The 16,228-nt window shown below is 51.4% G+C and overlaps 1 protein-coding gene across 1 annotated transcript in view; it reads left to right on the plus strand.

Annotated features, from left to right (window-relative positions):
• The first annotated feature begins 789 nt into the window (after nucleotides 1-789).
• Nucleotides 790-16,228, plus strand: part of Twist2 (twist family bHLH transcription factor 2) — a 45,381-nt gene continuing 29,942 nt past the window's right edge. The window contains exon 1 of the mRNA XM_021646902.2: nucleotides 790-1,524. Coding sequence (XP_021502577.1) covers nucleotides 1,007-1,489 — 483 coding nt within the window. The 5' untranslated portion in view covers nucleotides 790-1,006 and the 3' untranslated portion in view covers nucleotides 1,490-1,524. The remainder of the gene's footprint in view (nucleotides 1,525-16,228) is intronic.

Below are 16,228 nucleotides of genomic sequence, written 5' to 3' on the forward strand. Positions count from 1 at the left end.
CCTCCTGCGGAAGATACCCATCAGAGCCAGGGCAGGGGACTTCTGGCAGGTTGAGTCTTTCCCTGGTCTCAGTGTTCTGGGCCCATCACCCACCTACAAACGAAGCAGAATACAGAGGCTAAGCTGAGTCCAACACCAGGACCCAGAACTCAGGGCAGGCCAGGCGGACAGGCGGCGCGGTGGGCACCGTGCGTGCCAGCAGAGCTTTGCTGTGGTGCCTGAGCTATAAAGCGTTTAGGGGGAAGGTTCTGAGAGGGTGTCCGCACCGAGGTTCCCCAGAAAGTAGGGATTAAAAAGTGTCTCCAACTCGCATTCTGGCCCGAGCCGGGCAGCGTCTCTGGGGATCCTAGAGGCGAGACCGCGCGGTGGGCTTCTCTGCTGCCTTTGCACCGCTCACGGGGGCAGGACCGCGCTGCAGAGGCGAGGGCTCAGAGCGCGCCCCAGGAGGCTCCCGGCTGCGTCCCTGGTCCGCGGAGCACATCTGGGCTTGGACTCGCCTCTTCCACCGCTCTCAGGGACCCTGCGCGCTGGCAAGGTCCAAATCTGCTCCACGAGGCTCTGACAAAGCCAGGCCCCGTTGAGCCTAGGGGTCAGCACCGCTCACTAGCCGCCCGCGCTTGAGGCGGGAGCGCAGGCTGCGCGCACGAAGCCGGCCTCCGAGATGCCGGCCACAGTCGGGGCCGAAAAAGAGCAGACAAAACTGAAAGTGCCGCCGCGGGGGGGGGCGGGGGCGGCCGGCGAAGGCCCCAGAACTCGGCCTGCCCCTGGCCACGGTGGCCAATCAGCGCGCCGCCCTCGCTCCTGACAGCTATTTAGCAACCCAGCCGGGATAGGGTTTCCAAAAAAGTTAGAATAACTTCCTCTCCCGGAGACCTCGGTTTTGCACGAGCCGGCCTCGAAATCAGAGACTTTGCGAGCGACCCGGGAGCCTGCGCTCCGCCGCCGCGGGCTTGGCCAGCGGCGTGCGCTCGGCGCCCCCCAGCCCCACGCGCGCCGGGCGGGCGCCATGGAGGAGGGCTCCAGCTCGCCGGTGTCTCCCGTGGACAGCCTGGGCACCAGCGAGGAGGAGCTGGAGCGGCAGCCCAAGCGCTTCGGCCGGAAGCGGCGCTATAGCAAGAAGTCGAGCGAAGATGGCAGCCCGACCCCGGGCAAGCGCGGCAAGAAGGGCAGCCCGAGCGCGCAGTCGTTCGAGGAGCTGCAGAGCCAGCGCATCCTGGCCAACGTGCGCGAGCGCCAGCGCACCCAGTCGCTCAACGAGGCCTTCGCCGCGCTGCGCAAGATCATCCCCACGCTCCCCTCCGACAAGCTCAGCAAGATCCAGACGCTCAAGCTGGCCGCCAGGTACATAGACTTCCTCTACCAGGTTCTGCAGAGCGACGAGATGGACAATAAGATGACCAGCTGCAGCTACGTGGCTCACGAGCGGCTCAGCTACGCCTTCTCCGTGTGGCGCATGGAGGGCGCGTGGTCCATGTCCGCCTCCCACTAGCGCCGCGCCACCCACCTCCGGACCCGCGCGCCAGGGTGAGTGTGCGCGTGACGGGCTCCCGCGACGCACGGGGCGGGGGAGGGCCGGGGCATCCCACCTCGCGCGGGTCCCTCGGGCCACCGCACAGGGGGAGCGTGAGCCTCTCCACCCTGCAGGGGTTGGCGGGAGACGCGAAAGCTCTCCCATCCCAGGGCCACGCGTGAGGCCTTTTGCCGGGGATAGCAGCTCAGAACCCACCAGCCAGTGGCTCCCAGCAGGCTCCAAAAGCACTTCTTGCACAAATGATCACACTTTCCGTTCTTGGTGGCCGGGTGTCTGAGGGGGAGCGGTTGTCAGACCGTCTTCCTTAGGCCAGCGGAGGCCGGGGGATGCGATACCCTCCGGGTGGTGGCCGACGCGTTGCTTCGCGCTCGAGTCCACGAGCGGTGTCGACAATCAGCTCTTGCTGACCGCAGTTTCCGCCCGCCCGAGCCTTGGATGCTAGGGCGCCGGAGCCTCAGCCTGCTCCTGACTCACGACGCTGCTGCCGGGGCGCCGCCGGGTTTACCTGGGAAAGCAGGGAGTCTTCTGTCCAGCGCTGGGACTCCAGGTTCGCAGCCATGAGGCGCAGATCGCTGGGCGCCAGGAGCGCAGGACACCAGGTCGCCCCCGAAGTGCAGAGACCTCCCTCCCCCAACATCCAGGCCGATGCGGCGGTTTGGAGTCCCGGGCTGCGGGCAGGCAGGTGGATCGTATTTAGAGTTGGGCGCCTAGTAGACCACCAGCCTTGAACTTGGAAAGACACAGAGGCAAGCAAGTGCAAGGGAGCCAGGCTGGGTATCAGGTCTGAGAGTGTGCGGTGGGGTGGTGAAGAAGCAGTGCGGAGCTCGGCCCTGCCCGGGAAGAGGGCACCTGAGCACAGCCCAGCTGGAAGGATGCTTCCTCCGGTAGAGCATTGAGGACATCCTGCACTGCTGCTTGGCAGACACCGCTACATCCTTAGGCTCTCCCCGAGTCGGGGCCCTCCCGAAGGCTGCAGGCTCCGCTCTTCGGAGGCCTCGCTGCCTATCTTTGGGGAGAGAGCAGCGTAGATGCTTCCTACTTAGTTCTCACACATCTTGTGAGGTTTTGCGCTCTCTCTCTCTCTCTCTCTCTCTCTCTCTCTGTGTGTGTGTGTGTGTGTGTGTGTGTGTGTGTGTGTGTGTGTGTAAGGCTCTACTTTACACAGAATAAATTTAGATTGATCAAGATCAGCATGGCCACCCGTTGTCCCAACAATCTACTTCAATTTTCATCGTTTTATAATATCTTTAAAGTTGCTGCTGTGGCTACAAAATGCTGATCTTATACAGCATTTCTTCCTTCCTTCCTTTCTTTTTTAAATCTTTTATTTCTGTCCCCAAAATTTGTTTTGATGAAATAACCACCGGGATAATGACCATTTTATAGTTTTTAAGCAGAGCTTTTAACAGAGTCACTTGTGGGAATCTTCCCTGTGTTTGTCAAAAACAGATGGGAACTGTCTCAATCACGTATTTCTCTAGGAGAGAAAGTTTGGGTTGGCAAAGCACTCGAAGCTACAGAGGGATAATACATTAATTCTGTTTTTTGCTGCCTAAATTATGGGTGTCCATTAGTTAACTCCACTCACTCTTCATACCACCAAGGTTTACAGCTTGTCTGAGGAAGCAGAGGCAGATGAAATGCGCCATTCTTTTTTTATACACACACATAGAATTTGTTTAAGGAAAATGTCAACATAATTATCGTTAAGATAGCCCTTCAGAAAATTATTGAAAGCAAACACCGGGAGATACTGCCCTCACACGAAAATTTAGTAGGGGCATTTAAAATTCATCTTAAGACTCTTGCTTTCCTCAAAAACTGAACTCAGCCACATCTTGCAACCAACTGGGTTTTAAAATCCAAAATGCAATATCTGAAATGAACAAATGAAAAATGTTAACAGCTTATTTGGACAAGAAAGCATTAAACTATCAGGTAACACCTTGGGTTGGGAAGCAAGATGCAGGCCTTTTATTTTCATATAATCGAATACAATGACTACTCAGGTTATCTGGTTTCTGACACACAGAGGACCCTTTCCAAGGAAATGTGTCCATGTTTGATGGACTCACTGATGCTGGGCCTGCCTTGGTCTGATTTATTAGGTTGTGTTAAGGAACACCTTTGTGTTCTTATTCTTAACCCATTCTTCTTAAGGAGCACAAATACAATTGTGATTACTTTAATCTCCTGGAAATGTTGCTAATTGTAATGGGTTATTTCTTTGTAACATTTCCAAGGAACATTAATGCTATGCCTCAGGCCAGAGGGGAGGGAAGAGGAACATAGACATTTCAGTGATCTGTATGTGTGTTTAAAGTCTATTGTGACATATTTTTACTATCAACACAAAGTTTAAATTGTCCTTGACTGTGGAGAGGAACATGGCCTGGCCCATGAAGTCCAGCTTATATTAAACTTATCCTCCCCTTCCTTGGCTGGGTATTCAAAAACTCAATTAGATTAGTATAGGGGTCTTCCCAGTCAGCAGGACTCAACTAACTGAAAGAAGTCTCAGGAGAGGAACGGAGTATTTTGAGATGCGGGAGCCCTCTGAGCAGGGTTGCTGTCACCTGGCCCAGGACAGAAAAAGTCAGCCATTTCTCATCACTATTTATTCTGCTGTCTTTGTCACTGTAGAAGGAGGCATTGTCTCATGTTCTGCTGACTCTGCACGGGGTTTTCAACAGGTTTTCATCTTCAACAACTGCTCTTACCTCTCTCTTTCCTTCCTTCCTTTCTTCCGAGCACTTTTGGCTCCTATGGACAGAGTGTGTGTCTCCTTCACCTTCCAATGTCAGCCTCTTCTCTCCCCTGTCAGCCTGCTTCATGATGTGTTTGCTGCATCCGGGGTGTTAGCTAGTCTCAAAATAAAACTCTTCTGGGGAGGAACGGAAATACAGAGTCCCAGTGGATCTTTTGTTCATTGAGTAGACCAGTCTGAACAGCTGAGTTACCTGAAGTATGAGCGAGAGCGAGATTGTCTTACTAAATTCCCTGCTGTAAGAGCTGCCAGTGGGAGCTGAGCTCCTCTTGCTCATCAGCATTTGTCTGCCTCCCCCCTGGCTGGTGTGGGGGCTGGAGAGGCTGGAGTGACACTTTGAGGTCATCTGAAATGTTGTCCTTTACTGGGATTTTTCTGGAAGTGCCTTTTGTTTGTTTGTTCGTATGTTTGTTTTCAAGCAGGTTGTAAGCCTGAACACACTGACTGTCCACCAGTCCCCCTCGCCTGGGTCTTAAAGAAAAGGCACAGATACGGGGCTAATTTTGCCTGGCAGAGAAATAATAAAGTCCACTCTTTGTGCACTGGGCACTATAACTCATAGCTGGAGTTTAACTCTGGACTTAAAAAAACAACAGATAGTAAATAAGCCGAGTTTAAGGGCTGCGCTTTTGTGGCAGTTTTCCAGCTTAGTGTCTACATCTATCCATCCGTCCTCCCTGGTGTCTTTAGGAGCCTCATGAACGGGGCAGGAATGGATGTTTGTGTCTTTGCTTGGGAAAGCAGAAGTGCACTGCCGAAAGCAGAGTGAACACAAAGCTCTCTGCCGGCAACGAGTTCACAAAGGAGGCTGTAAAATTCAAAGAGACGGATAAGTTACTGTAGCCAAGAAATGGAGCCCTGACTACACAGGGAACAGGATCTGAGACGTACACATATGGCTGCTTTCAAGAGCCAAGATGAAACTCAACAGTCAGAAACTGCTTCAAAAGGTGCCTGGTCACCTGGGCCTGCACATGTGGCAAAACTGCAGGCACTGAACACACACATACCACGTGTACATGAGGAATAAAATGATAATACCTGTAGAAAGTCTAGAAGCTATGAAGTTTTAGAGCTTGCCATCCTCAGGAGAAATGAGCAAAAGGACAGGACCTCCTGAAAAGTTAAAGTTATCTCGAAGTTAAAAAATTTAAAGCATTTATTGGCATATAATCATTTTCCACACACTGGGTTTCATGAAGACACTTTCTTTCAAGTATATCATATTTTTCTATCATGTCCATTCCCTTATCTTCCTCTTATCCAGACTCCTCTTCGCAGTAAAATAAATAAATAAATAAATAAAACTAAACATATCATATCCTACAAGAATTAGTCTGTGTACAAATGGACCAATTTCATAAGGAATCATTGCTGTTTTGTCTCTGAATACTTCTGTTTAGAATGTGAGGTCTCAATATAGTTTCAATATGTAATTCACTAAAAGTTCCCAAGCAAAGATTGGTATCCAAGAAACGGGGGAGCGAACATCAATTCCAAGAGGAGCTGACTTCCAGGCTAATAGAGAAAGTACTTTCCAAATAGATTTGTGGACATTTTCGTTTTGAAAGGGACATACATCTGCTTTAGAGGATGTTAAGGCTCTATTGGCTCTATCAAAGTTATATACAATTCTAAAGGATGATTTAGAGCTATTCACCAAGTGACATAAAGACTGTGATTTCAGAGTTTGTGTGTGTGTGAGAGAGAGACAGATGGACAGAAAGATGGACAGAGGGACAAAGACATGTGGTGAGAACTCAAATCATGAACTTTGTCTTAGCAACACATTGTGTGATCTTGCTCTGCAGCAAGCCCTTTTGACTTGATTTAGTTGTGTTACACTGTGCCTTAATTGAGTGTTTATTTGGGATGGGGATGCGATGTTGATGTTCAGGCTGTAATTTTCATGCTGATGTAAACTGAGGCATAGGAAACTTTCCTGCCCCACTCGGTGATTACCATTGGTTGTCACATCACAGGGAGCCGGGTCTGAAGCCGGAGAGGTTGGCATGTGGCTTTACCCCAACATGAAGGAAATCGTCAGCGTTCCTTGAAAACAGTCCTTTTGAACAGTGTTTGAGCAGCTTGGAATGCTTTTGTTATTGTCCCCTACCTCTCACTCAGAATCCTTTCAAGGCCCCGACATTGTGAGTGAGACAGGGCAGGGCTTGGTACCTTGTCTATGGAGCTGCCTCTTCTCCTCCATTGCTTCTCTTCATCATGGGACCAAGGGGAGATGGGGGCAACTCAGCCTTTACTTCTTAAGAACTGTGACTTCATTTCTGGGATGTCAGGAGAAGCATCTACCTGGTTGAGCCCTCAAATTCTGTGGTTCAGCTTTCTGCCACTTCAATGAAGGATGGGGCTGAACATGACACAGACAGTGATTCTAAATTCTCCTGTGTAGCTCCCGTCCCACCTAAAGAGTGTGTCTATTGATGGCACATGGTGGGGGGAGATGTTCTGGAGTTTAACTGTGCTTCTGTTTATCTGGTTGTGACTGGGAGGGGATGGATTTAAAGGGAATCTTGACTTATTTCGGTGACCCTTTGTGACAAGCATTCCCCTGTGCCTTGAGTTTGGTGGTGTGGCTGGAAGCAGAGGCTCCAGCGGGTCAGTAAGGGCAGCTCTAGCCAGCTGTTAGAGAGAGGGCAGGGCTCCACCCCTCTGCTGTCTTCCAGGCTCAGAAAGTGTGCAAGCCCACACGTGGCCCACACAGTCACTGGGTACCATTTCCCATTGTTCCACAGACAAGTGCCATCCGGCCTTCCTTTCTTTTTCTGTTTCATGTTTTATAATTTTATTTCTATTTTATGTGTGTAGGAAATTTGCTTACGTGTATGACTGTGCACTTCCAATGCACCTGGTGCCCGCAGGGGTCAGAAGAGGGCAGTATTCCCTGGAACTGGAATTACATGTGGCCGAGGGCCACACTGAGGGTGCTGGGATTCAAACATGGGTCCTCTGGAAGAGCAGCCAGTGCGCCTAACCCCAAAGCCTTCTCTCCAGCACCCTATACCCAGCCTTCCTATGAGCCCTGTTCATGAGGTTCCAGAGAGTCTTGCTTGCATGAACAGCAGGAAGGGGCTGCCTTGCAAAAGAAACAGACTCCATAGAAGAAACAGCCTACAGCTGGCAAGCTGGTCCTCTGCTGCCTCACTGGTCCCTTTGTGCGACCCACCCAGAGTTAATACTCTTGAGCAGAAATGCTAGCAGCCAGCATTTTCTCCCCCTCACATGTAGAGGCGAACGTGTGGCTGCCCCCCCCCCCAGTCTGTCAGTGGAGTGATTCGGTTGGTGGTGCCGAGAGATCAGAAGTCACCAGCCAGCTGCCTCCCTGGAGGGTTAAGAGTGCCAGTGGTCTTTTTTCGGACTTTCACCCCAGCGGCTTGGAGGGGTGGGTGACCCTAGTGCTTCAGGTCGGGTCACTGGCAGGCTTGGCAAACTACACTGACTGGGGCATTTCCCAGAAACTTGTGCAAACTTTTAATCATCCTCTAAAAGAGATTGCTTGTCTTGATAAATCAAAATGCCATTACTATTTCTGTGAGAAACGCCTAAATGTCTGCAGAGTGGAAGGAAAAGGAGAGGAGAGGCATGGGTTTTTGTTGGTTTGTTTGTTTGTTTTTGTTTTGAAATTGAGTATCAGCATGCCTCTATTGATATGCTTGAGGTTGATCTGTGAATGATATCTTCATTGGGGATTGGCTCTCCAGGAATCAATCAGCTAATTCTGCCCTTCTTCCTCTGACCCAGTGCACTTGTTGACGCTTTAGCTAAGAGTCATCTTTGTAGAAATGATTTACTCAAGTCCAAGTGAGGTTTCCCATGTAAAGACAATAGAGGAAGAGCTCAAAGACTGGCTTTGGTTCCCCAGGGTGACAAGGCCACATTTGAAGGGCAAACACATCCTCTGGAAGGAGCCTGGACCACCTGTGCAGTGTGAACTGCGCACCCAGACCCGCAGACCCACACGCATGCTTGGAGACTCCTTTTCTTAGCTGCTGCTGCGTTTGTTTTCTATATTAGTAGTAGTAGTCACAGTAGTATTCGTATGTCTCTTCCAAAACGGCTTGCTTTGCCTATCCCCAGACTGCACAGGGGACCAGATGTGGCCCGACCCGAGGGTGTGGCAGAGGAGGAAACCCCATCAAGTAGGACTGATAGAGTTATTGGGCTGATCTCTTCTTTATAGGCAAGGGTCCCCCCATGCCATGTAAGCACGCTGGACTTTAAAGGCAGTGTAGACTTTGGTGTGTTTCTCCAGATGTCAAAGTATTGCCTATTTCAGGGCTCCCCTCTAAACCATCTCCTGAGGATGGCAAGTGTTCTCTAAAGAGCTGGTGGAACCCGACCCCACCAGTCACCCCTCTGATACTGGTCTTTCTTATGCCACAGCGTCTCCCTGTGCATTCAAAAGCGAGCGGCTCGGTGTCATTTCAGTATGGAACCCTTTCGCTTCATCCTGTGCTCTAGGAAGCTCGCACAGGTCAGTGCACAGTTTCTGAGTTGTAATAGTGAAAAGCCCCCTTTCCCAAGAAGACCAGCGTAGGCGAGAAGATTGAGATGTGAGCGGGAAGAGTGCTCAGAGCTGACTGGATGGGCACACACGGACTTGGGGGCTCTAGTAAGAAGGCAGAAGACTTTAGGCTTGCTGGCTTCCCTCCGCTTTCTTATCCACCCGGAATCCCCCAGAGCAGCAGTTCTCAACCTGTGGGTTCTGACCCCCTTGAGAGTTGATTGGCCTTTTCACAGGGTTGCATGTCAAATACCCTGCATATCCGATATTTGCATTATTCACAATACAAATATCAAACTACAGTTATGAAGTAGCAGTGAAATAACTTTATGGTGGGGGATGTCACCACAACATGAGGAACTGTACTAAAGGGCCACAGTGCTGGGGAGGTCGAGAACCACTGGAATTCACAGTTCTGTGAGAGCAAACCTGCCCGGCCAGAAGGCACTACCAAGCCTCCGCAGCCCCGTGGGCGCAGGCTGGTGCAGGGCAGACCGCTCAGCACGGCCCAGAGCTGGGCCTCCTGCCGACTTCCCGGCAGCAATACTGCTCTGGGAAGGAAAATCAGAAAAACCCACAGCAGCGGTCCTGCTTCTGAGGACTCTACCCCGACCAAAGGCCTCGAGATTCCAGCCTCAGGGCAGGAGTTGAGACCCTGGGGAGGAGGCTCAATGGCCCAGGCAGGGCACGGGGGCACAAAGGACCGTTTCCAGACAGTGAGCACAGCAAGAGAAAGGGCGCCAAGGGCCGAGTGCGAAGAGCTGTCCCACGACCCTGGCATCTCCAGGGCCCCGCAGCCTCGGGCAGCAGCAGGCCCTCTGTGGGTGTGAACCGGGGACCGCTCAGCCTTCCCAGAGCGAAGGGGAGGAAGAGGGACGCGGTGATTCAGTTTGCCGTCCTTTCCCGCGTTGAATAACTGTAGGTACAGTTCCGTGGTCGCCGTTGCTCCAGAAGCCACTGTGCCCGCCGAGAGCCAGGGAAAACGGGGGAAAACGGAGTCAGCCCTCTCTGCAGAGGGGGCCAGACCACCCAGTGCAGCAACCTTTTCCTCCTGAGCGGCGGGACCCTGGTGACGACAGAAGGTGCCGCGCTGAGGCTTCTCTATGGCCGCCTCCTGGTCGGGAGGCCTGTGCTGTGTGGCGCTCTGTACAGCAAGTATTGTTTAATGCCAATTACATAGCCTCACTTTTTCTGCCCAGAGAGAGGGAAAGGAAGGAGAAGACAAAGCGGAGCCTCGTGCCTGCCGTTCCCCGGGTGCCGCCTGCGCCCTCCTGCCTGGCGCGTCCTGAGAGCAGCCGTCGGTTACAGCTTCTGCGGGCAAGTAAGCGCCTGTGGCTGCTGTGAGCAGCAGCTCCACACAATGGATTTTGCAATTAATTTAGGTCACTGTTTCCAGAATCAATCACATGTGAGTCTTTCCCTTCAGAAAGCTTCTGACTTGGTATTTTTCTAATTTGGGAAATTTTAATTAGACAGAAACCAAAGGCTGTAGCCTCTGTAGGAAGCAGGCTGGTTCTCCCGGGGCCTTCTCAGGCAGACCCACTGCTTTGTGTTTCCCAGACCCGAGCTAGGATGAGGCTCCGGAAGTCAGGCGTGGGGTAAGGAACTCGTTTTTGCTCCCAGGTCTGCAGTCTTTTTGAGGTGGGGGAGGAGGGAGGCTCTCTGGGCCTCAGTTTTCTCATTTGTAAAATGGTGGGAGTTTCTGATGGCCCTCCAACTACCAAAACTCTAAGGGCTGATCTGAGCCAGAAACTCCATCACAGATACATAACCCACAGCCATGAGAACAGGTGTGCCCACAGAAACCTGTGTCTGTAGAGATAGTCATAGCAGCTGAAAGGGGGACCAACATGAGTCTCTCCACTCAGGAAGGGGGGTAACACGAAGTCCACCCAGATGCAGGAAGTCCACATACCTCTAGGGACAATCTTGAAAACATGTGAAGCTTAAGAAGCAAATTGAAATGGGCCCCGTCTCCTACAACTCTGTCTATACGAAATGTCTGCAGAGAAGGCAGAAAGCTGACTGGGGGTTGCCAGAGACTGCTGGAGAGAGGAGTGGGGGGACGGCTGACAGGTGTGGAATTTCTGTGTGGAGTGAGGAAAATATTCTGGAATGTTCTGGTGACGGTGTCTCCACAGCGGGAATGCACTTGAGCCTACAGTTACGAAATACTTAAAAATGTTTCAAATCACAAATTTTGTATTCTGTTTATTTCACTATGTCCCCCGACTCAGAAATGCTGGTAGCCCACCTCCTCTTTTTCCTCTAATGGAGGGAATGTGCCTGCTCAGTTCTCACGGCTCTCAAAGCTTGACCTCTGGGGGATGGGAGAAAGAAGAGCGAGTGTGTGAGCCACCCACTGGCAAAGGCAAGCAGGCGTTCTGCGCGTTGGGAATGGGGTGGCGAGGGCTTGCCTTGCACACCTTGGCAGTGGGGCAGGCCCCCCTGTCCACCTGCAGAGAAGATCGCAGCAGGCTGGTGTACAGATCCCCGAGTGGGGACCCGTGTGGACTCCTGCTTGTCTTCTGTGTAGATGGTGTCCCCCGAAGGGCCACCAGAAAGGTGGCATCATGTCACTCAGGGTGACTGGCTCTTCTTTCTGTCATGCCCCCCCCCATTCTCCCAGATTGATTATCTCTGCTGTGATCCACATGTGTCCTTCAGATATTGTCACAGCCAAGAGGAACTGGCAGGTTTCTGTACGCTTGTAAGCAAGGAGGATCCAATCCTATTCCTTTAAAAAGATTGTTACATTTAGAATTTATTATCTATTTACCTGTCTATCTTATCTATCATCTATCTATTATATCTATCCATCTACTTTCCTCTATCTCATCTATCACCTATCTGTCTGTCTGTCTGTCTGTCTACTGTGAGAGTGTGCTACAGCCCATGTGTGGAGCTCAGAGGACAAAGGGAGGCGGCTCTCGCCTTTCATCTTGTGCCTCCAGGGACTGAGCCCAGGTTCTCAGTCTTGGTGGAAAGTGCCTTTCCCCGCTGGGTCATCTCACAGGTCCGGTCCTGTTTCTTTATAAAAAGCCATCACTTTGGTACTACCATACATGCACTCTGGGGCTGAGATGTTTGTAGAAACCCAGGCACTTGCTGGCCTTCCCGTGGGCTGGATTTTGAGAATGTGGGTGGGAAGACCTTCCTGCCAGCACTGCCAGCAGACAAAAACCCACTTAGGTGGACATTGCCCCTCACTGCTTCCTGTTCCCGACTCCAAGACAGAGAGAGAGAGAGAGAGAGAGAGAGAGAGAGAGAGAGAGGTTCCCAAAACGTAGATAGAAACAGAAGGATCGGCCTGAGGCCCTGGTAAAGCTACGCTGTTGGCTTGATGAGAGAACTGGGTCATTCCACTGTATAGAAACTGTGTGGCCTTGCAGTGTTCCTGCCCTTGAGCCGGCTCCCTGCATCTGTGGGGATCTGAGCCACAGACAGACAAACTTCTGTTCATCATGCCCTGCTCCCCGGCACAGCCAGCACGCTTGTTTTCTCGGGACGCTGCTCATTTCTCTTTCCTGTCCCTCAGCAGCTGCTCATCGCAGCGTTGCTCACATGCATCTGTGTACCACTGCTCTCCTCCTGTGGTTTCCAAGTGGCTTTCAGAGATGCCCTGTAGGTGGCCTGAGTCAGGCTAGCACACAGGGGCTTGCAGCACCCCCTCTAGCCTTGTGCCAGTGATTATCACTGTCCCCAAGGCATGGGTCCTGGTGGGCCACCCACTCAGCGTCTCCCTCGGCACACCTGTCCCCAGAGAAATGATAGAAGAGTAAGGCTTCATGGTGCGTCCCCTAGGGGCACATGGAATTTGTCCCTTTGGGGGCCCCTGGCTGCATCCAGGAGGGGTAGGCAGATATAGGGGGAAATTGAAGCCACTGTCCTCTAAGTCCCCTCTGGCTCCCAGGTCCTCTAGCTGTCCATTCTATCTGCAGCAGCGCAGGTCCCAAAGACTGACTTCCAGCAAACCCTAGCCTTAGCCTTCTATGCCAGTCAAAGGTTTAAAACAAACCGGAAAGAAAGTGCTTTCCGACATTTTGTATCCACTGAGGTCTCTAAATGGCTCTGAGGAAAAGCTGCCAGGAAGACAAAAGATGTTTCCTCAGCATTTCCGTCCAGCAACAGCACCTCTGGCCTACTCTACAGCCGGTCCATATTCCGACTGGACATTGACCAAACTATGGTGACTTGTGCAGTAGAAAATATTAGCAAAATTACACATTCACAGTAGTTTAAAAAAAAAAAAACTAAGAAAAGTATGAAATTTCAATGATAGTACAAGAAATTCTAAATAAAACTGGCAGATGTTATGGTTCATTGAGATGAAAAAAATATGGTCAGAATCCTCAGAATCGACAAAGGTGGAGAGTGAGCCCTGTTGATGTGCTCTCACCAGTGAGAAGGTCTGCGATGTCCTGGGAAGCGATTGGATGACTTGAAGTCTAGCACATCAGAACGCTCCACACCCACCTGACAGACTTATGTTCTAAAAGGAAGCTGGGTACTATGAAGGGAATGTCTGCAGGATGAGAGCAGGTAATCCCAGATTGAAAACTCTGCAGGATGAGAGCAGGTAATCCCAGATTGAAACTCTGCAGGATGAGATCAGGTAATCCCAGATTGAAACTCTGCAGGATGAGAGCAGGTAATCCCAGATTGAAAACTCTGCAGGATGAGAGCAGGTAATCCCAGATTGAAACTCTGCAGGATGAGAGCAGGTAATCCCAGATTGAAAACTCTGCAGGATGAGAGCAGGTAATCCCAGATTGAAACTCTGCAGGATGAGAGCAGGTAATCCCAGATTGAAAACTCTGCAGGATGAGAGCAGGTAATCCCAGATTGAAACTCTGCAGGATGAGAGCAGGTAATCCCAGATTGAAACTCTGCAGGATGAGAGCAGGTAATCCCAGATTGAAAACTCTGCAGGATGAGAGCAGGTAATCCCAGATTGAAAACTCTGCAGGATGAGAGCAGGTAATCCCAGATTGAAACTCTGCAGGATGAGATCAGGTAATCCCAGATTGAAAACTCTGCAGGATGAGAGCAGGTAATCCCAGATTGAAACTCTGCAGGATGAGAGCAGGTAATCCCAGATTGAAACTCTGCAGGATGAGATCAGGTAATCCCAGATTGAAACTCTGCAGGATGAGAGCAGGTAATCCCAGATTGAAACTCTGCAGGATGAGATCAGGTAATCCCAGATTGAAAACTCTGCAGGATGAGAGCAGGTAATCCCAGATTGAAAACTCTGCAGGATGAGATCAGGTAATCCCAGATTGAAAACTCTGCAGGATGAGATCAGGTAATCCCAGATTGAAACTCTGCAGGATGAGAGCAGGTAATCCCAGATTGAAACTCTGCAGGATGAGAGCAGGTAATCCCAGATTGAAAACTCTGCAGGATGAGAGCAGGTAATCCCAGATTGAAAACTCTGCAGGATGAGATCAGGTAATCCCAGATTGAAAACTCTGCAGGATGAGAGCAGGTAATCCCAGATTGAAAACTCTGCAGGATGAGAGCAGGTAATCCCAGATTGAAAACTCTACAGGATGAGATCAGGTAATCCCAGATTGAAAACTCTACAGGATGAGATCAGGTAATCCCAGATTGAAAACTCTACAGGATGAGATCAGGTAATCCCAGATTGAAACTCTGCAGGATGAGATCAGGTAATCCCAGATTGAAAACTCTGCAGGATGAGATCAGGTAATCCCAGATTGAAAACTCTGCAGGATGAGATCAGGTAATCCCAGATTGAAACTCTACAGGATGAGATCAGGTAATCCCAGATTGAAACTCTGCAGGATGAGATCAGGTAATCCCAGATTGAAAACTCTAAGCACACTGACGGAAGGGCGCCGTTCTTCAGAGGGAGCGCTGCCAGAGCCAGTGCCCCTGGACGACGTACGAGGGGACATCTGCCTTTCCTCGTAACGGCTTTTCCTTGCAGCTCAGTTCTCTGTCTGCAGGGCAAGCTGAAGCCCCTGGTGCCTACAGACAATACCGGGCCCCGTGCACGCCCGTTCCTCCTACCCACGGCAGCATGGCGTTCAATCCGTAAACGAGACAATGACAAAAAAAAGAAGCCGCGCACTGCAAAGCCATGTGAACACACACCCCTCCCCCGTCTTCATTCCATCGTGCCATGCAAAGTAGAAAACCCTCAGGCTGCCGTAGCTGAAGCAGCCTGACGCCAGCAGTGAGCGCAGACAGGCACAACCATGTTCTCCAAATGGTGAACAGGTGCCTCGCATCGCTTCTGCTACCTGCAAGCATAGACAGAGATGGCGGTGGTTCTTACAGACAAAGCTTGCCCAGCACCCCTTCCTACAGGGGAGGTCAACCGCCCCCCTGCCTACCTCTATGAAGCAGTGACCTCACCATGCTATCCCAATGGCCCCTGCCTCCCCAGGGAATGGGTTCTCGCTAGAATTTTCTCTCTGCATCCTACTTGTGTGATCTAGGAAGGTGGCTCAGTGATGGAGCAACGGCCCCAGCATGCTGCAGGCCCTGCATTTGATCCCTGGCTCCACAACAAAGACTAGAAAGTGGCTTTTGAAAGACAGTGCCATGCCTTCCTCAGCGCACCGGTGACCCCGCCCCTGTCCTCACAGTGACTGCTGGGTTAACCTGGCACATTCCTCTGGAAAGTGTCGGCTAGGCTGCCTTAGGCCAGCGTAGCTCACAAGCTCGCCTTGACCACAGGGCTGCCCTTAGGAGCATCGGGCTGTACCTTGAGCTCTGCCAGGGCCACCTGCCACGAGATCCCTCAATCCCTGTGTACTCACTCATCTTCCCACTGGCCTCCGAATTCTGGCTCCTCTCTGCATTCTGTACTCTGGGTACGTTTGAGGTTATGCTAGTCGCTGGCTGCTGCAGACAGTGGAAGCAAGCAGGAAACAGACACAAAAGCACCTAAGTGAACTCACTGACAACTCCCAGAGCCATGCCCAGAAGAGCCATTTAAAGCCACCTCAGTCCTGGGAGTGGGAGGAGGCCGCTCACCTGCAGGTGTTTGTGTCGCCCTTCTGCGGGGCGAAATGTTGGTCACTCAGCACCTAGGTCCCAGCTGATGTTGTGTGAGGCACATGCTTGGGACCGGGGAGGGCCGGTGTCACCATGTGAACTTGGCTTCTGACCTGGGTCCCCTGCACGTCCCGTTTCCTGGGACCTGCTCTCCACAGCCCCTTCATAAGACGAACCACCCAGCCGAGCCATTCCCCAGGCTGGAGACAACCTGCCTCTGACTCTTGTGTCTCCTTTTGGAGTCTTAGTTCGTAATCTAATTTTTGTTATTCCTGTTTTCTTTCACACGTTTGACGCATACTTCTGGCAAATTCCAGGGCCATGCTTGCCAGATGACCAAATCTTTTTGAGAGTAATGACTGACATTTTTGTGAGT

Source organism: Meriones unguiculatus, chromosome 15, assembly GCF_030254825.1.
Source record: "Meriones unguiculatus strain TT.TT164.6M chromosome 15, Bangor_MerUng_6.1, whole genome shotgun sequence".
Taxonomy (NCBI): Eukaryota; Metazoa; Chordata; class Mammalia; order Rodentia; family Muridae; genus Meriones; species Meriones unguiculatus.